This window comes from Nicotiana sylvestris, chromosome 6 (genome assembly GCF_000393655.2).
Source record: "Nicotiana sylvestris chromosome 6, ASM39365v2, whole genome shotgun sequence".
NCBI classification, from domain to species: domain Eukaryota; kingdom Viridiplantae; phylum Streptophyta; class Magnoliopsida; order Solanales; family Solanaceae; genus Nicotiana; species Nicotiana sylvestris.
The window spans coordinates 76387077-76414028 of NC_091062.1; the positions used below are offsets into that span (position 1 = coordinate 76387077).

The window sequence follows — 26952 nt, forward strand, 5'->3', positions numbered from 1 at the left end:
CCCCTCTGGTGTGTGTACTGCTCAAGGATCCTTGATATCCCTCTGAACTCTGGCATGCCAGGGCTGGCCCTTCCACACTGCACATAACCAATCCCTATTTGAGAAAGGACTTGGTGTGAGCACTGCCCTGGATCCTTGAGGTCTTTAAGGAACTCTGACACACCAAGACATACTACTGACTATGAGATATTTGGCTTCTGAGACTATATTGAAGGTTTGGCATCCCTAGGTTTACTTTGGGCCTGATTTAGGCTCCCTATAGTATAGTTTCATTTACTTATGTACCTTATTTGATCCTGGTCTGTAATAATATTCTTTGTAAACAGATATTGGGGTAATTATTAAAAAGGGGAAGGTTCATATATGATTTTTGTGGGGAAATCGGGTAGAAATTATGCTTTTAGGCTTATATATGTTGATTCGCAGTAGAAATCATGCTTTAGGTTTATACTATGTTTACATTCCGCAACAGATATCATGTCTCTAGGTTTGCTATGCCTATTTGTATTAAAAACCATGCCATAAACCTGTGCATTAGATATCATGCCTTAGGATAATCATATTTACTACTTTGCATATTAGGAAATCTGTTATAGTCATTATTTTATTTCTAATTCTGCCTGAAGTCACAATCACCTAGAAACTCTATCATTAAACTATTACTATAATCATGCTTAATAAAATGACCATCTCTCTCTGTGCATTAGAAATCCTGCTTTAGGACTCTGTTTGCATTGGCTCTAAATCATGCCTACGTCGCTTAAATGAATAACTGTCTATAAAAAGGTTTAAAAATAGTGCAACACATAGATATCATGTTCTAGTATAAATATGCATGGAATCAGTTCTGTAACATTAATCGCCTAGATCAGCATGCCTATAGGACTAGATAATTTCAGGTTGTTGTAATTAGTTCCCAGAATTATTATTGCATACAGACCTGCGCCTAGGCAAGCCTTAGGTAATTAATGGCCTAAAAACTGTAAAGTATGCTCTGTTTATGTGTGGAATTGTTCAGGTTTAACATGCTTTTAAAATCAGTAGGCAAACGGATTAGGATTCTGCCACTTCACCTTAAAACAAATGTTGCATATTCTGTGTTTGTGATGTTCATCTAGATATCATGTCCTAGGGCCTTCTGAATTTCTTTAAAAACAGTTGTTTGAGACGTGCTACGTATTTGTTTATGTGTGGAGGTAAACATGATCCCCTAATTGCTTCTCTATTTGATAGTCCTATGTGTTTTTTGTTGTCACTTAGATTTTACCTTTTAAATACCTTAGGGGTGTCTAGAACTGCCCAAGTATAGAGGTCCTAAGCACCTCCGGGACCACAAGGAAGGGACGGGTAAAACACGCTTAGAGTTCGTTAATTAAACTCGCTTATATAACCACTAAGGGGAGGGTAATAGGTAGTAACAAGATATGATGACCCTAATGCCACGTGTGACCCCTCTAATTGAGGAAGGCTTACCAGATATTGTACAGATATGATCCTATAGGCTAACCAAATTAGGACTTCCCTTCCTTAATTTACACGTATGTGCTTAGACTATCTAAACTCCCTTAATTTGCATATGACTGTCTAAAAACTTCCTTTATTTGCAATTGTGGGTTTAGACTGATTACCTGTTAAATGACTAATTCACATAATTGAGTTCGGTCGGGACCCACCGTTGTAGACCGCGAGGGGTGCCTAACACCTTCCCCTCAAGGTTATTTCGAGCCCTTACTCTAATCTCTGGTAATGCAAACTGGTTACATAAGTTAATTGCTCTAGTTGCCCTAACGCATATTAAATCCGTTAGGTGGCGACTATTCAAATACTCAATTCCCAAAAGGAAACGAGTTGTTCCCAATGAAATGTCGAAACCAGGACTCCGCAAAGAAAAACAGGGCGCGACAGAGATCGCATAGCATCAATTATTGGAGGCCTCTTCTTGTGAGACATAGCTATCTAAGAGTGAGACCAAAAGGGTAGCCTCATGAATCTTGCTTGAAAGGGTCTAGATTCATCCTTAATCATGACGAATTGGTTCCTCCATTTATCCTTGATTAGAGCTTCCACAGATTGTTCTTGATTTGTTCTCTACCCGTGATTAGCTCTCTTTCCTTCTTTGTTCTTTGATTAATGCAAAGTTCAAAACACATAGCTGTTAAGTTCCTCTGATTTCCCATATGTTCTTCTTTCTTTTCATGAATGCCATTGCTCTTTAAATCTGCACACAATGAGATTTCATTAGTCAAGTCTTCTTTAGATTATTGATGTATTGGAAAAAACTGAGTTTATATTAAAAGATGATGTGGCATGACACGTGGATTAGTTAAATGGTCAAAGCGCAGCAATTGACTAAGAGGCACGGATGGAAACAGCTACGGGAAGAAGAATTTAAATAGGCACGAGACGACGTATAGATACGAGTCTCGTACCAATTTAAATCATTTACAGCCAACAGATAGAAGGCATTGAAAGCAAAGATCTGGTGACAGAAAGGAGTCCAAATTCATTATTAAATACTCGATACGTTACGAAATTGGTATTTAATAGGAATGATTATATAACGGCTTATTTAATATCATTTATTACTCATAATTATTGTATTGGAAAAAAACTGAGTTTATATTAAAAGATGATGTGGCATGACACGTGGATTAGTTAAATGGTCAAAGCGCAGCAATTGACTAAGAGGCACGGATGGAAACAGCTACGGGAAGAAGAATTTAAATAGGCACGAGACGACGTATAGATACGAGTCTCGTACCAATTTAAATCATTTACAGCCAACGGATAGAAGGCATTGAAAGCAAAGATCTGGTGACAGAAAGGAGTCCAAATTCATTATTAAATACTTGATACGTTACGAAATTGGTATTTAATAGGAATGATTGTATAACGGCTTATTTAATATCATTTATTACTCATGATTATATCATTAAAGCTGAGGCTTCATTCCTTTACCTAGAATTATCTATAAAAGGAAGAAGTATCATCATTTGTAAGGACACGGAATACTATTGAGAATTTATTGAAATACACATCTATTTGCTTCTTTACCATCGTTCTCAAAAGTATTTTATTTTTGTCTCCTGATTATCAGTAACCCGAATTTCTTTTTAGCTTTGACCAAAGACTCAGATTTTTGGTTAAACAAATTGGTTCTGTTACCGGGAATCTGATAATCTTTCCTTTTAAGCTATATCTTATCTATTGGCGTCACCATGTCAAACAACAACGCCGACAACAATAGTAATAACACATTGGGAAACCATGAGAATCAAATACATCAAAATCAAGATAACGTGGTTCCCTCTCCTCTAAATTCACCACGTCAATCTCGTGAAGGCACTCCTGTTACTGAATCCCGTGCTGATCAACAAGAGCAATCTGAACATTTTGAAGGAGTTACAACTGAAGCTTTGCAAAAGCTAATTGATGCACAGGTCGGCAAAGCTCTTCAGGCACTTGTTAGTCGATTGCCTGCTGCGCCACCTACACCAACTCCTAATAATAATACATTGGAGAACCCCCGTTCTGGTCTTGATAATTCTGGAAACGGAGCAACCCCCAGTGAACCACAAGAAGGGGGACCAGGTAATTTAAATAATTCGTATTTGCAAAATTTAGTACTAACCTTGCAGAAACAGCTTAAGGAACAAAATGAGCGTATTGAACAAATCCCTGGAGTTCCACCTGTAATAAAAGGAGTAGACATGGACAAATACTCACAACAACCATGGAAGCCTAGTGCTGCTCCCCTTCCAATTCCGAAAAAGTTCAAAATGCCTGACATCCCGAAATATGATGGTACTACAGACCCACGTGACTGCATTTACAACCGGCGTAAAAGGCAACGACTTGACCAAACAAGAAATTGAATCAGTATTGGTCAAGAAATTTGGAGAAACACTCACCAAGGGTGCATTAACCTGGTATTCTCTTTTATCTGAAAATTCTATTAATTCTTTTGCTGAGCTTGCAGATTCTTTTATTAAAGCACATTCGGGAGCACAAAAGGTTGAGAAAAGGATGGAAGATATTTTCAAAATCAAACAAGGGGATTCGGAGTTGCTTAGAAACTTCGTTGATAGATTCCAGCGTGAAAGAATGACTCTACCTCGTGTGCCTGACAATTGGGCTGCTATAGCTTTTGCAAGTAATTTAAATGACAAAAGTTCTGAAGCCACGAGACGACTCAAAGAAAGTCTTCGAGAATTTCCTGCAACCACATGGAATGATGTTTACAACAGGTATAGCACGAAGCTGCGAATCGAAGAAGATACCGTACCTAAGCTCCATCATGAAGAAAGGGGCGGTACCCGAAGGTCAGATTCCGAAAAAAGATCAGGTAAAAATAGGTACGATCCATATATGGGACCCGCAGGAAAGGACCCACGGTCGAAACAAGATAGCCAGCAATACGATCAAAAATCAAGGAACCAGGATTCTGGCTCTTCTTCAAAGTTCAGGAATGATCGGAACAGACAAGAATCACGAGATGATGACAGGAGTTTAAAGGCACGATTCGGTGGATATAATTTTAATGTCTCTACCTCCGAGCTCGTAGCTGTTTTAAGAAGCATGGGAGATAAGGTACGGTGGCCAAAAGAGATGCGGTCAAATCCAAGTAGACGCAATCCGGATCATTGGTGCGAATTTCACAACGATCACGGGCACAAAACTTCAGAATGCAGATTCCTGCAGAGTGAAGTGGATCATTTATTGAAGCAAGGGTACCTCACTGAGTTATTTAGTGAGAAAGGAAAACAAGCTTATATGAAAAACAGACAAGAGCCACCACAACCTCCTTCACCCAAGAGGACAGTGAATGTCATAAGCGGGGGAGAGGACATTCACGGCGTAACCTACACAGCCTCCAACAAGGTTTCTAAGGTAACAATTACACACGGGAAACGGGTGCGGCAGGTCCTTGAAAATGAAAGTATTTCGTTCGATGACGCAGATACCGAAGGAGTGACAACTCCACATAATGACGCACTGGTAATATCTTTACTTGTACATGATACTAATGTAAAACGAGTTTTGATTGATCCAGGGAGTTCTGTAAATATTATATTACTAAGGGTACTACGAGAAATGCAAGCTGAAGACAAAATGATACCCAAGGCGCACACCTTGTCAGGCTTTGACAATTCAAGTGTAGTAACAAAAGGTGAGGTATTTCTAACAACTTTTGCTATGGGTGTTGTGAAGGAAACTAAATTTCAGGTAGTTGATATGGAAATGGCCTACAATATGATCATGGGGAGACCATGGATACACGATATGGACGTTGTCCCATCAACTCTACATCAGGTTATTAAATTCCCATCACCATGGGGAATTTGCCAAATTCGTGGGGATCAGCAGATGGCTAAAAGTGTCAACGCTGTAATAAGTACGAGCGCCGAGAATAAAGAAAATTAGCAATTACAGGAAATAGTTGAAGGTAAAAAAGATCAAACTTCAACTGAACAGGAAAAGACGGATTTGGACTCAAGACCTGACACAATTCAAGAACCTGAAGAAAATGAAAGCATCAAAATGACAATTGAAGAGCTTGAGGCAGTGATGTTATTTGATCAATGGCCTGAACGGAAGGTTTATGTCGGGGCCAATTTAAGCACGAACATGCGAGGTACGATAATCGAATTTTTAAAAGCTAACTTAGACTGCTTTGCTTGGTCCCACGCTGACATGACAGGGATTCCACCAAATGTGGTGACTCACAAACTCAATGAGGACCCTTCTTTCACACCAATAAAGCAAAAGAAACGAAAACAAGGTGCTTTCAAGAACCAGGTGATTCAGGAGGAAGTCCAAAAATTATTAAAAATCGGATCAATCCGTGAGGTAAAATATCCTACTTGGTTAGCTAATACGATAGTCGTACCCAAGAAGAATGGTAAGTGGCGTGTTTGTGTAGATTATACCGATTTAAATAAAGCCTGTCCAAAAGATTCCTTTCCCTTACCGCATATAGACCAACTAATTGATGCAACCGCAGGTCATGAACTTTTAAGTTTTTTAGATGCATACTCAGGATATAATCAAATTAAAATGGATCCTGGTGATGAAGAAAAAACTTCTTTCATCACAGACAGGGGGACTTACTGTTATAAAGTAATGCCCTTTGGCCTCAAAAATGCTGGGGCAACCTATCAAAGGTTGGTCACCAAAATGTTCCAAGAACATTTAGGGAAAACAATGGAGGTATATATAGACGATATGCTCGTCAAAACCCAGCAATCTCATGATCATATTTCTCATCTATCTGTTACTTTTGAAATTTTGCGAAAATTTAATATGAAACTCAACCCAGAAAAATGTGCATTTGGAGTTGCATCAGGTAAGTTTTTGGGTTTTCTTGTTTCTAATCGTGGTATTGAAGTGAATCCTTCTCAGATCAAAGCAATAGAAGAAATCCCGGATATACTTACTAATAAAAAGGAAGTACAAAGATTAACGGGAAGAATTGCAGCTTTGGGGAGATTTATTTCCAAATCCTCGGAAAGGTGTTTTAAGTTTTTCTCTGCACTTAAAAAGCAAGATCATTTTGAATGGAATGAAGATTGTCAACAAGCCCTTAGAAATTTGAAAGCTTATTTGTCAAAACCACCGTTGTTGGCAAAACCGAAGGTGGGGGAAAAACTTCTCATTTATCTGGCCGTATCTGAAGTCGCAGTAAGTGCTGTTTTAGTCCGCGAGGACCAAGGTAAACAATCTCCTATTTATTATGTAAGTAAGTCCTTATTGGAAGCTGAGACACGATACCCACAGCTAGAAAAATTAGCATTAGCTTTGATCATGGCATCTAGAAAGTTAAGACCTTATTTTCAATGTCATCCCATTGTAGTAGTTACTGCTTTTCCACTTCGAAATATTTTGCATAAACACGAACTTTCAGGAAGATTAGCAAAATGGGCTATAGAACTAAGTGAGTATGAAGTTATTTATCAACCCAGGACCGCTATAAAGTCTCAAGTACTAGCTGATTTCGTGGCTGATTTTAGCCAGGGGATGCATTTAGAAGCAGAAAAAGAATTATTAGTTTTTAATGGTGCGAACCCGGGGACTTGGGTTTTATACACTGACGGTTCATCTAATGTAAAAGGGGCAGGCTTAGGAATAGTCCTCGTACCACCTGCGGGTGAGACCATTAGACAGGCTATAAAATGTCATTCTATAACTAACAATGAAGCAGAGTATGAGGCTGTAATTGCAGGTTTAGAATTGGCACGAGAACTCGGCATAACACAGATTATAATCAAGAGTGATTCTCAACTCGTGGTTAATCAGATGCTGGGGACTTATACAGCCAGAGAGTCACGAATGCAAGAATACCTCGCAAAGGTACGGGAGTTAATAAAGCAATTCCAAACTTGGAAAGTAGTGCAGATCCCAAGAGATGAGAATGTAGAGGCGGATGCTTTAGCAAACCTTGCATCCGCAGCAGACGTGGCAAACAATACAGATGCTTCAGTCATACATCTATTTCATTCCGTTCTTGAACCTGATAAAAACGAGGTAAATTTTAATCATCTAACATGGGATTGGAGAAATGAAATTGTTGCCTTTTTACAGCACGGAACCGTGCCTAATGACAAAGGAAAGGCTTACGCGCTTCGCAAAAAAGCTGCACGATATTGTTTATATCAAGGTAATCTTTATCGAAAGATGTTCGGCGGACCATTAGCAAGGTGTCTCGGTCCCTCTCAAACCGAATATGTCATGAGAGAAGTACATGAAGGACATTGTGGGAATCACGCAGGAGGACGGTCACTGGTAAGAACGTTAATTTGCACAGGATATTATTGGCCTAAGATGGAAGAAGAGGCAACCAGTTTCGTGTCCAAATGTGATAAATGTCAAAGGTACGGCAATAATATGCACAGACCAGCTGAGTTACTACATCCTGTTTTAGCCCCTTGGCCCTTTATGAAATGGGGAATGGATATCGTAGGTCCACTTCCACAAGCAAAAGGTCAGGTAAAATTTCTACTTGTACTTACAGATTATTTCACTAAATGGGTAGAAGCAGGGGCATTTAAACAGGTACGAGAAAAAGAAGTTAAAGACTTCATATGGCGAAATATAATATGCCGCTTTGGAGTACCAAAGGAGATCGTGTGTGACAATGGACCACAATTCATTGGAGCACAAGTTACAGAATTTCTTCGAAGTTGGCAGATCAAAAGAATAACGTCTACGCCATATCATCCAGTGGGGAATGGACAAGCAGAATCAACTAACAAAGCTATTATCAATAACTTGAAAAAGAGGTTACAAGATTCAAAAGGTAATTGGTCTGAGGTGTTACCTGGAGTACTATGGGCTTATCGTACAACGACCAAAACAGGCATTGGAGAAACACCATTTTCGATGGTTTATGGTACGGAAGCCTTAATTCCAGTAGAAATAGGTGAGCCAAGCACACGATATGATCAGGCAACGGAGGAATCTAATAATGAAGAGATGCGGGTTAGCCTAGATTTACTTGAAGGAAGAAGAGAAGCTGCTTTGATAAGGATGGCCGCACAAAAGCAAGTAATAGAACGATATTACAATAGGAAAGCACGCCTCAGATTTTTCAAAATTAGGGACTTCGTGCTTAAAAAGGTGTTCCAATCTGCAAAAGCTGCTAACTCAGGAAAGCTAAGTCCAACATGGGAAAGACCATACAAAGTCTGTGGCATTGCGGGAAAAGGAGCATACCAGTTGGAAACAATGGATGGTAAAGTTTTACCCTCACATTGGAATGTTGTCCACTTAAAAAGATATTACTTTTAAGAAAGTACCTACGGTCAGGTATCATCATGTTAAAATTTCTCTCTTGGTTTATTAATATTTTACTAACGATTTTAGATGCTAGGCAAAATATCCTAACTCGTGCCAAATGATGAGTCACAACCTGCAAGGCAAAATGGAGTATTCTTAAATTCCTAGCCCAGGGTTACAATTAATCTGATGGAAATACACACGAGTTAGGCAGTCTTCATCTATAATCGCACCGTCGAGTCCCGTATATCTTTCTGTTTCAGGAAAAGGGCCAAAGTAAAAGAAATAAACAAGTGCTCGAGGCTTCATACTTCACCGCTCAAACACTTGGGGGACTACATATTATACACAGATATGTGTAGAGAAACAGATACGAGTATCGAACAAAAATCGGCCACAAAGAAGCAAGTGTTGAGAAAAAGTTACGAAGTCTTCAGCATTCATGAGAACAACAGAGTCATCTCTCAAACTCATAAACAAAGTCACCTCTCAAACCCTTCTTAACATGTAAAGATAGGGTCATGACTATGTACTGAAACAGGTTATGAAGAAAAACCTTGTTTATTTTATGTTATTTACAAATCTGTTACAAGAAAAACAGTTACGAGAAAGTTGTAGATGTATTGTAATACATGTAACAGTCAAACACTTGTTAAAAGTTTATGAATAAAAACTTGCCAAAGTTGTTTCATATAAAACGTGTGTTTTCCTATTACTTTCATCGTATTATAACACCATTATGAAGTTGAGACGTCTTCTTCATTAAGTGTCGATAAAATAAAAGGGCCCTCTTTTATAAGCCTCATGTTAATAAGTCATGAGAAGAATCATAAAGCATTTTCAAAGGATAAAAATGCTAAACTATTCTATAAGTCCTAAATAAGTAAGGAAAAGGCAAGAATAGAACACATTGAAGTACTAACAAAACTTCTTAATATAATTAAAAAGACTAAGTAGAAACTTAGTCAATAAAAGTTTATACAAGTGCCCCATTATGATAACTGGGGACTTTCACCAAAAAATCCCTTAAAAACTAAGGGATAAAACCATCATCCAATTGAAGGGGTTAGCACATCAGAAGTTGCAATATTTATTTCACTTTCAGCCACAGGCACGGTGGCAACTTCTGAAGAAGCAGCAACAGGAACGATTTCAGCAGAGCTTGAAATGTTAGGATCAATGAGGGAAACAAGAGTCACGGAAGCTTCAACTTCCACAGACTGGGTCATAGAAGTTTCACCCTCTGAAGCTGGAATTGCAACATTTTCAGCTGAAGCAGGAATTGTAATCCCAATTGCTGCAGTATTCACTTCTTCATTTAAAAGTTCTTCTGTTCCAGGAACTTCAAGTGCAGGAGAAGGAGTATCAGTAGACTGTTGGCTTTTCTCGATGGTATCTACGACTTTGGCCAGTTCAGACTGCAAGTCAAAACCTTCTTGAGCAGCTTCCGTCAAAGCATCACGACGAGATTTCAGGAAAGCCCAACTCACTTCTATGTTAAAATTTTCCTCTAGAAGTCCATATTCCTTTTCCCACATAGCAAGATCGTTTTTTAAGATTTGATATTCAGCTAAATGGGAATCAAGGGAAGCTTCAAGAGAAGCATGAGAACTCTTCAAGGCATGAATCTCGTCAGAAGAAGTCTGTAAGTCAGCCTGAGCTTGAGTCAAGCTTTGCACTAACTCTCCTGCATATTCTTCCTTCCTAGCCAAAAGTGCCTTCAGCTCTCTAACTTCTTCACTAGCCCTGGATAATTGTTCTGACAAAGAGCATTCCAAAAGCTCTTTGTCTCTTTTCAATTGGCTTGAAGAGGCTTTGACAGTTGCCAGTTCAGAAGTTAAACCACGGTTTTGCTGCTCCAGGAGATTTTTATCTTCTTGCAACTCCTCTATGGTCCCTTGAGCATTCTCGAACTGCTCCTTCCAATTGGTTGCTTCAAGCTGGGCTCCCCTAGCTATTTCCTCGGCCTCGTGGACAGTCTTTTCAGACTCACGAGCTTTTCTTTCCAGTAGGGAAATTCTTCCCATTAATTCCGTGCCAATAAGGTTAGCCTACAGAGGAAAGTCATGGAAATGAGAGATTGAAGATAATTTAAAAAAAAAAACTTGTTGGTAAAAATACCTTCAAAGTAGAATGAACTACGTCATTCATCAGAGTTAAGCAGATATGGCTCTCCATCTTCTTCTTCTCGATATCTCCAATTAGAGGTTCGAGCCAAACATCGGTTTTGTCGGTCTTCCTCAAGAGGCTATGATTGGCAGGAACCTCCAAAGTAACACTTCTCATAGTCATACTTCCACTGCTAGAACTTGTCTCTGTATGATGAACAGAGGGAAGAGGAGCAGTGGAAGGAATGGAAGGAAAAGATGTAGAAACCAACACCGGAGCGGAAGCAGGTGCGGAAGAAACAACCAAAGGAATGGATATAGGAGCGGTAGAAACTGGCAAAAGAACGGAAGTCGTCAAAACTGGTAAAGAAATACTTACGGTTGGCAGAGGAATGGAGGAAATAGGAACAAATGAGGAAAGAGGAGCTTCATCAAAAACAGGGCCGAGCTCGCCACTCCCGAAACCACTGTCAAAAAGATGCTGAATTGACTCATTATTATCTCTTGGTTCGGCGTCCTCATCAGATTGAATCAAAACAGGCTCGGTGGCGGAGGTACGAGCAGGAGTGTTTTCAATTTCATCATCAATGATTATTCGTCTCCTGACCCTTGGCCTGGTAATTAGGGAGGTACCCTCCTCTTCTTCTTCAGAACTTTCCTTTGTAGCTTTCCTTTTAGGCAGCAAGGCTCGAGCCTTATCCAAATCAAGAGCAGCATTCGCAGACATGCGAATGGCCATAGCTACTTCAGCCGTCATTCCTCTAATGCCAAATCCTGATTAAAGGATGGATATACATGATTAAAGTTGAGGAAAAAGTGCTTAACATGTAAAAAAAAAATTTCATATAAAAGGGGGATACCATGTGTTTTGACTTTCCAGCCATGTAAGGAAGAAATTGATTTCCAAGTTCTCTGCTCCCTAGAAGCAATCTTCAAAAGTGAGTCTACCCAACCACGAAAGTTGGGAATAGGTTCCACATCTCCCATGGTTGCTACAAAAAACCAAGAAGGGACGAGGTTAAAAACAACTTTCTTTTGAAATTCTCAAAAGTAGGTACGGTAAATAAAAGGAAACCTACGTTCAAAATTCCACTTCTCAGGGAAGGGAATATTTGTTTCGCCAATCAAGTCCACTGTACGGACAGCAACGTAACGGATATACCATCCACGATCTTTGTCATCCTCAGGATTTACCAAAACTTTTTTGCTCCTTGCAGTTAAGGTAAAAACCCCATGGCGTATTAAGTTAGGATGGTATAGATGAATGAGGTGAGAAAAGGTGAAATTGACATTGGCCTTGGAGGATAAATATCTCAAACAAGCCACTGTTCTCCACACCAATGGACCGATTTGGGCCAAACAAATTGTAAAGAAACGACAAAAATCGAGAATAACTGGGTCAATCGGAGGATTAAAACCTAAAGTGAAGGGGTAAGTGTAAACAGAAGAATACCCACTTCTAAAAGAGGAAATTCTTTGATTTGGGGAAGGAATTGACATTCGGAGACTATCCTTCCAGTTACAATCTCTTCTTATGGTGGGGATTGTAAGCTCGGTTACTATTGTTGGGTAAGTATCGGCTCTTTCTAAATTTTTAATTTGTTTTTGAAGAGACGTTTTGTCACTTTCAAAAGACAAATCGCCGGGAACTATATCATCAACTGAGGGTTCTTGAGAAGGATCAAGAATTTCCCTACTTTTAGAAGAAGGGGCTTTTGGGATAGAACTCCTTGAAGAAGAACCAGAGGAGCCGCCTCGCGTAGATTCTAACCCTGTTCGAAGCCTACCTCCTCCGCCTCTTCTGTGTCTAACAGGGGCGTTGGGGAAATTGATCTAGAATTGGAACTTTTTTACGGTTAGGGTTTGAAGAAGACATTGTTAAGAAGGAAGTATGTGCTGAAGATTTGTGAAGAAGACAAAGGAAGACAAAGTTATGTGTAAAATGGGAACCGTCAACTTTTTAAGTGTAATGATGAAAAGCCTACAATAAAGGCAGCTATCACTTCGTAAATAGTGATAATGAAGAAATCTCGAAAAAGGGTATGAATAGCGGAATCAATTAGAAAATGACACATGGGCAGAGCATTAAATGGAAAAGACTGCTGAGACGTTAGTACTGTCATGAGCATTAATTGTGGCAAAAATTCCTTTTACATGAAGATCCACTTCCCAATTATTTAATTGATAAAAAAATGGAAAGTGGGGGGACTATCTGTATTGAAAAAAAACTGAGTTTATATTAAAAGATGATGTGGCATGACACGTGGATTAGTTAAATGGTCAAAGCACAGCAATTGACTAAGAGGCACAGATGGAAACAGCTACGGGAAGAAGAATTTAAATAGGCACGAGACGACGTATAGATACGAGTCTCGTACCAATTTAAATCATTTACAGCCAACGGATAGAAGACATTGAAAGCAAAGATCTGGTGACAGAAAGGAGTCCAAATTCATTATTAAATACTTGATACGTTACGAAATTGGTATTTAATAGGAATGATTGTATAACGGCTTATTTAATATCATTTATTACTCATGATTATATCATTAAAGCTGAGGCTTCATTCCTTTACCTAGAATTATCTATAAAAGGAAGAAGTATCATCATTTGTAAGGACACGGAATACTATTGAGAATTTATTGAAATACACATCTATTTGCTTCTTTACCATCGTTCTCAAAAGTATTTTATTTTTGTCTCCTGATTATCAGTAACCCGAATTTCTTTTTAGCTTTGACCAAAGACTCAGATTTTTGGTTAAACAATTGATCATCATGAAAATTCTAAACTTAACAAACAGATTCAATCGAACTCACTTCCTTTAACTTACGTCTGTAGACAAATGCAGGGTGGCAAACTAATGAAGAATTCCTGCAATAATAACATGACATAAATAATGTTATTAACATTGGTAACTAAAAGAGTGGGATATACACATGATTGGTTTATTCATAGAAACATCTTACATCCCAACTGATATGATGGATACAGACAATATAACATTGGCCTTTGATGGTGCCAAGGGGGAAAACAGGAGTTACTAAACAAGTGTTTTGACAAAATTCTGCAAAAGGAAAATTACAGCATCATCAGATATCATCAAAAGTGTTTGAGTAATTAATGTCTCGAACAAAACTACAATAAGAACGCAGAATGCAGGCAGGGCTGGAAGTTATAGGATTAAAACCTTTCAATGTGTTGTAATTTTACTTCATCTAACTGGTATAAATCTGAGCCTAATCTTCAAATGTCAATAAAGACCAAAGTCGTTGGATGATTTCGTCCCATTTATATTAATTTTAGCGAATAAATGAGTTACTCGATATATCATATATCTCTGTGTGCATTAAGTGATACCATTATGAAAAAAAAAATGTATATCCAAAGCATAGTTTGGATTGAGAGTCACGTTGCATGGAACATGGACTAAAATGATTGGGTTGTAGTTATGATTGGCTAATATAGATGTGCCACCCCACATCACATGTGGTTCCTTAAAAACCCCTAAAACAAAAATTATTATAGAATTACGAATAGCCTTAAATTGGAAAAGATTAAGAAATCATCTGAACCACACATATCCGAATTCCATTGTCAAACGACTCAAAACTCACTACTCACATGGCAAAGGTTCATTGTTCCATGGAAAATCCCAGCCTAGACAAGTCTGTCAATGCTTAGAACTAATTAAAGGCATTAAAGCTAGCGTAAGAAAAATAAACTAAAATTGAAAAAAGAAAAATCGTCACAGTATGGGTCCCTCCTAAATAATTTACCAATAATAGCTTAGTTTTTAATATTTTAAATTGAGAATACAAGTAGTCAGCAGTCTCCAAAGAGTTGGACAGAGTGATAATAAGGACGAAATTTCTTCTCCCCTTTGGTCAGCTGAAAGCCTTTGATTCCTTTTTTAGGGTTTGCAATTTCCTGAATTAGGGTTTCTCTGTATCATCAATTTTTTTTAAAAAAACGACCTTTTCTAATTCTAGAGTAACTTAACCATGAAATTAAAGTTGAGAATATCCCAATTCCATCTCCTAATTCTGCTATTTGCAGTCATTTTTTTCTCCTTTACTGTCAGTTCACACGGTTTAAAGCCACTGCCTTCCCATCAGGATGATGAAGATATCTGTCCTAGAACGCAACTAACTACGGATTCTTGCCCCATTAACTGTTTCCGACCCGACCCGGTTTGTGGCGTCAACGGGGTAACATACTGGTGTGGCTGCCCCGATGCTCATTGTGCTGAGGTCCGTGTTGCCAAGTTAGGGCCTTGCACTGTTGGAAATGGAGGGTCCGCTTCTGTTCCGGGTCAGGCCCTCCTCTTGCTTCATATTGTTTGGTTAATGCTTCTTGGTATTTATTTTCTAGTCGGGCTTCTTTAATTGATTACAAGTTCTTTTTGTTGTTGTATATATGAATGAAATTCACTATTGGTTGGTTTCAGATTTATCATTGTTTATTGTTGAGGATTCAATATAATTAATGGAGATTCAGATATTTTTTGCATCTTGGTCTTCTTTAGTTCTTTTCATTTCTAGTTTAATTGTCTTTAGAGGCAGATCTAAGATTTGAACTTTATGGGTTCCAGTTAAGAGTTCTAGCACAACTCATTTGATTTACTGGGTTTGAAATCAGTTATTTATACTTATTTAGTGAATTCTTTTAACAGGTATACAAGGTCTAAGCTAAAGCTGTTGGGTCTGGATGAACCCATAATCTACCCTCTACATCCTGATTGCCTTTGTTTCATCATATGAATAATTCTATATAGAGCCTAAATTATTAAATGTAATTGTACTTCTTGGTTTTGTTGTAAGCAAGAGCAAACCTTGTTAAGTAGGAGATTTTCATTACTTGAATTTTTTTATAAAGCAGAGCTTTTGCTGCAAGATTCTTAATCTAAGATTGATATTGGACACATCGATCGGCAGCTCTATATCCCCCTTTTAGCTTGTTATCAGCTAGTTCTTACTGTAAAGTCAGAGAGAATGCAACAAATACTCCTTGGCTAGACTTCAAGAAATGATTGGGGAGGAATTTCCATTGAATTAGAATCTTCTGTAAGAGTTTAATGGGCATGCTGATTAAACTTGGACAGGCTAAAATGGGTTGAGTTAATGAAAAAGTATGACTCAACACGTCCAAAGTATGCTTAGGCTCAGATTGGTTGAGCAACGGATCAAACCCAACCCATCCAACATAAATACATTTTTTCAATTCTTTTCAGCTTGCAGTAATTATCTGTCTTTTCTTTTCGTCTGATGAAGTGATCTCTGTTTTATGTGCTTCACGGCTAGAGAAATTTTTGATCAGTTAATTTTGTGCTCTGCAGTTATTGCTTGTTGAGATAAAAAAAGTTAAACAATGATTAAGATAATCTTTGCAGCTAATTTATAGTTCAAGGAAGTTTATGATCTACAAATGCAATTTCTTTCCTTGCTGGAGGATGGGGATCGGAGTCTGGTGATATTCTCTCTTTATGATTTTCCTTTCTTCTTTTGGCTGGTGCCTTGGTGGTATTGGGGGGGGGGATTCATTTGTTTTTTTTAAGCTACTAAATGATAAGCTCTCATGTCGACTAACATTATCGAAATATGATGCAAGTTTTTCCTACTTAATCACAATCCTAAGAGGAGGTACACTTGAAAGATTAATTAGATACTTCTTTTGTTTTCATAGGTTACAAATTAATTGAAAAGGCTGGGTTTCTTCTTATGTTTCCTCCGGTGATACTTTGCTACTAGAGCGGATTATCCAGTGGATTGAGTGGATATTTGATGGGTGCTTGAAGTTATTGCCTGTAACGACAACATGCTCTTGATTTTCTTTTCTTTTCTTTTTATGCTTTCTTGGGGCTTTCTAGACCTCCCCTCCCCCCCCCCCGGTTGCTTGAAGTTATTATATTACAACTTCTACGTCTCAACCCTAATGTGTCTCCGATACTAGATGTGAGGACTTGTATAATTTACTAGCATAAACTAGATCTTCCCTTTGTAGTTCTATTGAAGAGCCACTTAGTTACTTAATGTCCAACCCCAGTGCCTTTGGTGATGACAAAGGTGTTATGTCCAAATGAAGGACATGGGTAAATGATAACGACAACAATTACAATAACACGAAGAGCCAACTTAACAATAACCTAAACCATATCATCATCATCTCTATCAAGTATAGAAGATCCTGATGTTTTGACCATGCACCAGACAAACTCGTAGAGGCTTGTAGATTTTTTTTTTTGTTGATGAGATCATAGGGGCTTGTAGATTTTTTTTATAAGATTGTAGGGGCTTGAAGATTGTGTTGGTTCGGGACACTTCACATCGGGAAATTATGTCATTAAAAGTTGCCCTTCGTGTTTGCTAGTTCAAAATTGCCTCTAGATCTCTTGCATCAAAATGTGAATCTATTGCATTACTTTGAGTGTCAAAACATTCACCTGCATTTTCTAACTCTTCTTTTGGACACCAAAAACAAAATTGCGTATATGTTACTTTTATTCAATTTCTAGGTCTGCGTTCTCCGTAAGTTGGATGCAATTGTTGAGTAATCTGAATGTGTAATAGTGAGGTTGATATTATACCTCCTTACAGATCTAAGGGCGAGACTCATGTTTTACTTCACTTATCACAATGCCGTTAAATTGCCATATGAGGTAGTTTTCTTTGTTAACTGAAAGGATACTTTACTGAGGCAGACGGAATTACTAGTTCTACGTTCAGACATAAATTCAAATATAAAATGCAGAAATCAGATGGTAAAAGCTTAAGAGCTGGCAACAGAATTACTTGGAAGTTCTTAAAGACAAAAGAATGTTGAGCGTAACAAATAATTTCAATGGCTTTTCTTCCTCTAACATAGCTGCCCGGGGGCGAATCTAGCCTTATGGTACCGGATTCATTTTGATACTGAACATAATTTATGTGTAAGAATTCATTAATATTGCAATAAATAGTAGATATGAACCCATAACATTAAATATAATTGGTTGAATGCTAAAAAACTTAGAGATTGAACTCATAGAGTTTAAATCTTGGATCCGCTCTCTCAGTAACACAATCAGCGGAACAATGGTGCAAGCAAGTCCATGTGAAAAGAATAGGCATCCTATCATTGACCAGATCTACTCAAGACTAGAGATGTGTGTAAAGCTAAATAATCCAGAATGGCTAATTAAAAGATAAAGCTACCCTATAAACGAGTCTAACAAAGCACTCAGTGATCCTTCTTGTCAATTGACTCAGCAGATAAATCACTCTGTGTCAACTCAGCTTGAGAGGTCTCTGGAAACTCAACGCCAGCATTCTTGGCCGTTAAGTTTTTGTATATGGTAAGAGCTTGAGCCACCATGCTGGCAGGATTAGAAGCATTTGTAGGAAGTAACAGTGTTGTACCCTTTAAAATTGAAAAGAGAAGAACAGAAAATAAAAAAGGATTAGAAAATGCAGTAACGTATGATGATTTGCTAAATTAGAAGGTTTCTGTCATGCTTCACCTCCTTTGCAATGTTACTGAAGGCTTGGATGTACTGCTCTGCAATCCTCAAGCTTGCTGCCTACAAAACCCGATAATAAAAGACGATGCAGATTAGCATTGATGTAATGTAATATTACAATCCAAAGTTAATGAATGAATATAATCAAGCATATTTTTATCCAAAATCTTGTTACATGTCGTGGAAAAAGAGTTAGACATAATAATCTCACCTCTGTACCTCCATGCTCTTTAAGGGTTCGCGACACCAAGGCTATTCCTTTCGCTGTAGCTTGTGCTCTAGAGAGGATGGCTTCAGCTTCACCTGATTCATCAGAGAGGTTTGATGATCAGTAAAACAGGTTTGATGATCTCAGAAACAAATCTGGCTTCACAAACTTGTTGCTGAATGTAAGGGGAAAAGGTAAATGTCCAAAGTTTACTAACCTTGTGCTCTGTTGACCTGGTCCATCCTTGCAGCTTCAGAGGCAAGGATCACAGAACTCTTCCTTCCATCGGCGATATTTATATTCGCCTGCCTCTCACCTGTTGTATGTGACAGACATAAATTTGACACAGAATTTACAGTCACAGGCTAAACATGAAGTTAGGACAGAATAAATGCAGTAAATTTGGTGTACTGTTCAGTATATGCTTTTACTCGGAAATGTAGGTAAGTGTAACCAATGTGATATAGAAAAGCATGCTCCTCCTTATTGCCTGCACAATCTACCTCAAATCAGGGACTATTACCTTCAGACTCCAGAACTTGAGCTCTCTTTTTACGTTCTGCTTCTGCCTGCATCTCCATGGCTGCCCTAACCCCAGGTGGAGGAGATATATCCCCTGAAGAGGAAATATTAATACATATTCAGCAATGAAGAACAGATAAAATGCTTTAGTAATGATGAAGAAATCAGCAGAGCAGAACAGGCTAAGCTCCTATGTACTTATTTCATAACGAAGACATTTCAAGCCCCAGTCTTTTGCAGCATCATTAATGGCCATCTGAAAGAAACACAATGGGACGAGGCTATAAAATCTTAAAGTGAAAGAACAAATAGCCAAACGGTATTGGTGAAGGAGAAACTGAATGGAACGAGGCTATAGTTTTCTGATCGATAAAAACTTACCACAATCTTGTCATTCAATGTGTCCCTTTCCTCAAAGGTCTTGTCGAGGGTGATCTTACCAAGCTCACTTCGCATAGTTGTCTGTGCTATTTGAATTACCGCATACAATGGATTCTCAACTCCATATGACGCCAATTTGGGGTCCACTGTCTATAATTGCATGCGTTAGCTTTGTGTATTAGTAATATCATGTTCAATGACGGAACAAAAATTTCACTAAGTGGTGTCAAAATATATAAAAGTAAATGTTGACATACAAGTTGTCTAGCACATGTATACACATGTACTACATCATAGCTAGCACATGTATATGAGTTGTATAGTATGTGTAATACAAGTTGTGTAGCACATGTATACACATGTACTACATCATAGCTAGCAAATGTATATGAGTTGTATAGTAGGTGTAATTAGATGTATGACAACTAATAGATTAAGTGAATTAGTATTATAAATAGGCCTTGTAATTTTCTCTTCTAGATATGAAATATAGAACTTCTTTGGTTTCTAACATGGTATCAGAGCATTGAAGTTTTTTCATCAGTTTGTTGTTGGGAATTTTTTTTCCCCGTTCGAATTATTTTTGTTCAGAACAGTCTTTCGCTGCTTTGATTCTATTTCACTATTTCCGGCCATTTTTTGCCCCGGTCGCTTCTTTACAGATTTTTCTACTCACTATTCCGACCAAAGTGGTACTGTCAGAATTTTTTTTTCCTGACAACTTTCATTTTCCAAGATCACTGTTCCGGCACTGTTTACTATTCTGTTCACTGTTCAAATATTACTATTCACTGTTCATTGTACTATTCAAATATCATTGTTCACTGCACTGTTCAAATTTCACTGCATTGTTCTTGACTATTTGATTCTGCTATTATTCGAGTGCAAGATGACTGAAACGAAATCTACCGTTGATGTCATTCCGGTTATGTCCAAAATTACGGAGAATAAGTTCATGGGTTCCAATTACATGGATTGGAGTAAGACGATCCGTCTCTATTTGCGGAGCATCGACAAAGAGAACCACTTGGTTGATGATCCACCCAAGGATGAGACTAAATCAGTCTGGTTAAAGGAGGATGCAAAATTGTTTCTCCAAATCAAGAATTCGATGCACAGTGAGGTAAATGATCTAGTTTCTCATTGTGATTATGTGAAGGATCTAATGGATTATTTAGATTTTTTGTACTCTGGCAAAGGAAACTTGTCTCGCATGTATGATGTGTGCCAGGCATTTTACCATCCATCCATGCAAGATCGCTCTCTCACCACTTACTTCTCAGAGTTTAAGAAGGTGTATGATGAGCTTAATGTTATATTGCCGTTTAGTCCAGATGTGAAGGTACAACAGGCTCAGCATGAACAACTGGCGGTCATGAGTTTCCTTTCTGGTCTTTCTCCCGAATTTGAAGGGGCCAAATCGCAGATTTTATCTGGGACTGCTATCTCTTCCTTGAAAGAGGCCTTTACAAGAGTGTTGCGTACTGAAAAGTCTCATCCAGGTCCGACAGCCACGATCGATAGTGGTGCTCTGCTTAGCCGCGTCCAAAAGAATAGGAGTCATAGTAATCGCAATCGGAGTAGCGATAGTCGAGACCTAAAGCAAGGGGAAGTTGAATGTTTTTATTGTCATGAGCTCGGTCATACCATACGTTATTGTGTGAAGCTTCAGAATAAGAACAAAAGATCTCAGTATGCCAACATCGCCACTTCCGAGACTATTTCACCATCTCAGTCATCATCTCCTCCTATCAATACTATCCCCGAGTCAGGTAAAACCACTAAGTGTCTCCTCTCTTCGTCATCCAAATGGGTCATTGATTCTGGTGCCACAGATCATATGACAGGTAACTCTAAACTCTTTTCCACTTTTCAGTCACATACCCAATGTTCCACAGTTACTTTAGCCGATGGGTCTACCTCATATGTTTTAGGGTCTGGCACTGTTAACCCAACATCTTCTCTTTCCCTTAGTTCCGTCTTAAATTTGCCTGATTTTTCTTTCAATCTAATATCTGTCAGTAAACTTACTCGTACTCTAAATTGTTGTGTCTCATTTTTTCCTAATTATTATCTTTTTCAGGATCTTACGACGAAGCAGATTATTGGTAAAGGTTCTAAGTCTGGGGGTCTCTATGTTCTTGAATCACAGGTGCCGAAATCCATTTCTTGTTCAACTGTGTTGTCTCCCTTTGATGTACACTGTCAATTGGGTCATCCATCCTTGTCTAGTTTGAAGAAGTTATATCCTCAGTTTCAGAGTATTTCCTCTTTAGATTGTGAGTCATGTCAGTTTGCTAAACACCATCGCCTTCCTAAAGTTTCTAGAGTCAATAAACGGGTCGACTTACCTTTTGAGTTAGTTCACACCGATGTTTGGGGTCCATGTCCTATTATCTCTAAAACTGGTTTTAGATATTTTGTTACCTTTGTGGATGATCATTCTCGTGTTACTTGGTTATATTTAATGAAAAATCGTTCGGAGTTGTTTTCAATTTTTTGTGCTTTTTGTGCTGAAATAAAAACTCATTTTAATGTTTCCGTTCGTAATTTAAGGAGTGACAATGCAAAAGAATATTTTTCGGATTTGTTTAAAGATTATATGGCTACAAATGGTATTCTACATCAATCTTCTTGTGTTGACACCCCTTCTCAAAATGGGGTTGCGGAACGAAAAAATAGACATCTTCTTGAAGTAGGCCGAGCACTCCTCTTTCAAATGAAAGTGCCAAAATGTTTTTGGGCTGATGCCGTCTCTACAGCTTGTTTTTTAATAAATCGTATGCCATCTTCTGTACTTCATGGTAATATTCCTTACAACATTCTTTTTTCCTCTAAGCCATTATTTCCTATTGAACCCAAAATATTTGGTTGTACTTGTTTTGTTCGTGATGTTCGTCCACAGGTAACTAAATTAGATCCAAAGGCCCTTAAGTGTGTGTTCTTAGGGTACTCACGTCTTCAGAAAGGTTATCGGTGTTATTCTCCAGATCTCAAAAGGTACTTAGTGTCTGCCGATGTCACATTCCATGAAAATTATCCGTTCTTTTCTTCATATGTTTATAACAGTCCTGAGGAAGAAGATGATACTTTGGTCTACACTGTCACACATCCAGTTAGTTCTCCAACACCTCTTCCTCATTCACCCGTTTCCCTCGATCGACCATCCGAGCAGCCACCTGTTCTTCGTGTGTATACCAGGCGACAACAAACCTCAGAACCTGATCATTTACCTACTTCTGCTTCGTCGGTAGATCCAACCTGATCCTAGTTTGGATCTTCCTATTGCCATTCGCAAAGGTACACGACAATGTACTTATCCTATTTCTTCTTTTGTGTCTTATGACCATTTGTCTACTTCTTCTAGCTCGTTTATTGCATCATTAGATTCTGCTAGGATACCTAAAACTGTTCGTGAAGCATTGTCCCACCCAGGTTGGCATGATGCAATGATAGAAGAGATGATGGCTTTAGATGAGAATGGTACTTGGGAGTTGGCCGATCTGCCCACTAACAAAAAGGCTATTGGGTGCAAGTGGGTATTTGCTGTTAAGTTTAACTCCGATGGGACAGTAGCTCGCCTTAAGGCACGCCTTGTTGCAAAAGGGTATGCACAGACCTATGGAGTCGACTATTTGGATACTTTTTCCCCGGTCGCCAAGTTAGCTTCTGTTCGATTATTCATTTCCATGGCAGCTACTTATGATTGGCCTCTGCATCAGCTTGATATAAAGAATGTTTTTCTACATGGAGATCTTCAGGAAGAAGTATATATGGAGCAACCACCTGGGTTTGTTGCTCAGGGGGAGTGTGGAAAGGTATGTCGTCTTCGAAAATCTCTTTATGGGCTGAAACAGAGTCCCCGTGCTTGGTTTGGCAGATTTAGTGAGGCTGTTCTAGAATATGGGATGAAGAAAAGCAATTGCGATCATACGGTGTTTTATAAAAAGTCTGATGATGGTATTCTTTTATTGGTAGTATATGTTGATGACATCGTTATTACTGGAAGTGATATTACAGGAATTTCAACTCTAAAGTCTTTCCTTCACACTCAATTTCAGACGAAAGATTTAGGGCAACTAAAGTATTTTTTGGGAGTTGAAGTTACACGGAGCAAGAAAGGCATCTTCTTGTCCCAAAGGAAATATACTCTTGACTTGTTAGCTGAAACTGGAAAGTTGGGATCTAAACCATGCAGCATGCCAATGGTTCCTAACACACAACTCGTGAAAGAAGACGGTGAGTTATTCGAAGATCCAGAGAAATATAGGAGATTGGTTGGGAAACTGAACTATCTTACAATAACTCGTCCCGATATCGCATACTCTGTCAGCATTGTGAGTCAGTTTATGTCTTCCCCAACAGTCAGGCATTGGGCGGCTCTGGAGCAGATTCTTTGTTATCTAATGGGATCTCCAGGACGGGGTCTAGTATATAAGAATAATGAACACACTAACATTGAGTGTTTCACAGATGCAGATTGGGCCGGGTCAAAAGCCGATAGGAGATCCACGACAGGATATTGCGTTTTTGTTGGTGGAAACTTGATTTCGTGGAAGAGTAAGAAACAAAATGTCGTATCTCGATCTAGTGCGGAAGCAGAATACAGAGCTATGACACAATCTGCGTGTGAGGTTGTATGGGTACATCAACTATTAAGTGAAGTTGGCTTCCAAACTACATTGCCAGCAAAGTTGTGGTGTGATAATCAAGTTGCTCTTCATATCTCCTTTAATCCTGTATTTCACGAAAGGACTAAGCACATTGAAATAGATTGTCACTTTGTTCGTGAAAAGATTCAACAAAAGCTCATCTCTATAGGTCATGTTAGAACTGGAGATCAATTGGGAGACATTTTCACAAAAGCTTTTAATGGAGCTCGAGTTGAATATATCTGTAACAAGTTAGGCATGATCAATATATATGCTCCAACTTGAGGGGGAGTGTTGACATACAAGTTGTCTAGCACATGTATACACATGTATTACATCATAGCTAGCACATGTATATGAGTTGTATAGTAGGTGTAATACAAGTTGTATAGCACATGTATACACATGTACTACATCATAGCTAGCACATATATATGAGTTGTATAGTAGGTGTAATTAGGTGTATGGCAACTAATAGAATAAGTGAATTAGTATTATAAATAGGCCTTTTAATCTTCTCTTCTAGATATGAAATATAGAACTTCTTTGGTTTCTAACAGTAAACATACCAGAAAATTAAGGGGAATTAATAAATAGTACATATACATATAATATTTTCTTTTTACCTGCCTACACAGTGTATTTTTCCTGCAAAGGGATGTTGTTTGACACCCCTTCCTATAAGGTGGCTCTGCCGCAGCGATCACGTTTGGTACACTTTTTCAACTTATGTATAACTAATACAAACATTAGTTATATTAGTTATACACCCTATTTGGTATTATTCTATGTATAGCTAATGCATACCAAACTATGGTATTAGCAATACCAAGACTATTAATGCATGCATCAGCATGGTTAAAGACAAAATTACCCTTAAAGTCCCTTAAAGCTAAAGAATATTGAGGATATTTTTGTAAACAAGTAATTTTCTTAAAAATCATGCAATGCATTTTAATTTTTAATACACAACACTAAGAATGGCTAAAAAATAATCTCTCCATAACTAATGCTTGCATTACGAATCCATATATTATTAATCAGTGCATTACTAATACAATTTATTCAAGACTATTCTTATACACTCTACCATACGACCCTTAGAGTTAGTTCTATGCACTGACGACATCATAGCAAGTAACAGCAGAGAATTACATATAATAAAACATCAATTAGCAACTCAAGTTAAAATGATAAGTAAAACATCATAGCATATCTGATCACCTAATCAGTTTATGTTCATAATAAGAAGTAAAGATTAATTAACCTTGACATAGAGGACACCATCAATCGAAATGCTGACATTATCCTTGGTAATGGCGGTCTGATCAGGTATGGGAATAGCCTCTTCCTTGAGTGAATGCGCATATGCAACTCTATCAATAAAAGGGACCAATAGGTGAAGTCCAGGTGTCAATGTTTTCACATATTGCCCAAACCGCTCCACAACATACGCCTTCTTCTCTGGTACTATGTGAATTCCCCAATTTACCGGCGCCCGTACATAATACCTTCAAAAGAAAACATTAAATCAATCGCTACAAACTTTTTATTAAGTTAGCGTTTGGTCATAGATTTTCAAATTTATTTTAAAAATTTTATTTGGGTGAAGTTTGGTTCGAAGATGAAAATATGTTTGGACATAATTTTTCAAAACATATTTCATTTTTTTTAAAAAAAATATGAAACGTGACTTATACCCATAAGTTCTAAAACCTATCAAAAATAGGTAACAATACCAAACAAACAAACTTGTTAATCATGTATATAGAGAACCTTCATTGATGACATTCATTATCATTATCACAAACCATAGTCCCGAACATAGATAAGTTTGACACAAAATTATCATTTTTATAATTAACTACATAATACACAATATAAAATCATAACCTGATATTTTAATATCAACTGCGGATAACACAATTACTAGCTACTACAATTCGTCAAATTGCAATAATATTACAAGATTCATCAGTCAAAAAAAATGATAGTAACTAGCTCGTGGATTAGTTAGTTGGATCATAACAGATGATGAGTTTTTTTATAAAATACAAAATTTTGGGGTAATTTTAAAATTATTAAAATATTCAACAGTAATATTTTGAGCGAAAGAACTATAGAGTTTTAGGATTTGGAAATTTTGTTTAATCTGCCAAAATATGGATAAAATCAATAAACAAACAGATTTTGCCAAATATTTTTTGGAAAAAACTCGGCAAAACCTATGACCAAACGGGGCTAAGAAAATACAAAGCAAATATTTTACGTACTTGGCGTAGGGGTCGCGAGAACTAAAAAAATGGCGTGCGGAAGTGAAGGAAGGGGATAGTTGACGTGGGGGGAGCTGATTGGAGAGAAGAGAAGATTGTTTCGTAATTAGAGAATTAGGTGATATGGAGATTGCTCTGGAAATCATGATGATACAAGGTGAATGAAGTTGGTGATTTAGCTGCCGAAGCTTGTCCATTGAGCTTGATTTTGCCATGTTCCGTATTCCTATTCCAATTGATAATTAGGAATTTTGGAGTAGAAATTAAATAGTAAGATCGATGGAGAATGGAGAGGAGGGTTTTATGGTGTATACCTAAAACCCTTGCTCAAGTTATTAATTTTACTCTTTCTTGTTCTTCAAGACTCTGGTGTTTTAATTATGGTAAATAACATCAAGCAGATATAATTTTTCGAAAGTAAATAAACTTATTTCTAATTATAAAAAGTAGTAAGTACTTTAGTTGATTTTACAAAGTGGTGCAGAGTGTGGATTTTATAGAATTATAAATATTTAAGACGAACTTGAGAAAAGAA

General features: G+C 37.8%; 2 protein-coding genes across 2 annotated transcripts; one reads left to right on the forward strand and one right to left on the reverse strand.

Annotated features, from left to right (window-relative positions):
• Positions 1-14700: 14700 nt before the first annotated feature.
• On the forward strand, positions 14701-15395 carry LOC104227544 (uncharacterized). Its single transcript, XM_009779809.2, has one exon. It carries the CDS (start codon positions 14888-14890, stop codon positions 15269-15271), a length of 384 nt encoding a protein of 127 aa, XP_009778111.2. The 5' UTR covers positions 14701-14887; the 3' UTR covers positions 15272-15395.
• Positions 15396-17874: 2479 nt separating this feature from the next.
• LOC104227556 (uncharacterized) lies at positions 17875-26632 on the reverse strand. Its single transcript, XM_070148632.1, has 9 exons — positions 26418-26632; positions 25412-25655; positions 19493-19642; positions 19310-19367; positions 19113-19205; positions 18807-18905; positions 18593-18684; positions 18382-18441; positions 17875-18281 (listed from the first exon to the last, which is right to left on the reverse strand). The coding sequence occupies exons 1-9, from the start codon at positions 26630-26632 to the stop codon at positions 18102-18104; spliced, it is 1191 nt and encodes a 396-aa protein (XP_070004733.1). The 3' UTR covers positions 17875-18101.
• Between the last annotated feature and the right edge of the window lie 320 nt (positions 26633-26952).

Excerpts from the sequence above, each read along its gene's own strand:
- LOC104227544 (XM_009779809.2), top strand. The coding sequence starts at position 14,888 with ATGAAATTAAAGTTGAGAATATCCCAATTCCATCTCCTAATTCTGCTA.
- LOC104227556 (XM_070148632.1), bottom strand. The coding sequence starts at position 26,632 with ATGGCAAAATCAAGCTCAATGGACAAGCTTCGGCAGCTAAATCACCAA. Across the intron at positions 19,368-19,492 it reads CATTGAATGACAAGATTGTG|ATGGCCATTAATGATGCTGC; the intron begins GTAAGTTTTTAT and ends TGTTTCTTTCAG. Across the intron at positions 19,206-19,309 it reads ATGTCTTCGTTATGAAATAA|GGGATATATCTCCTCCACCT; the intron begins GTACATAGGAGC and ends TTTCCTCTTCAG.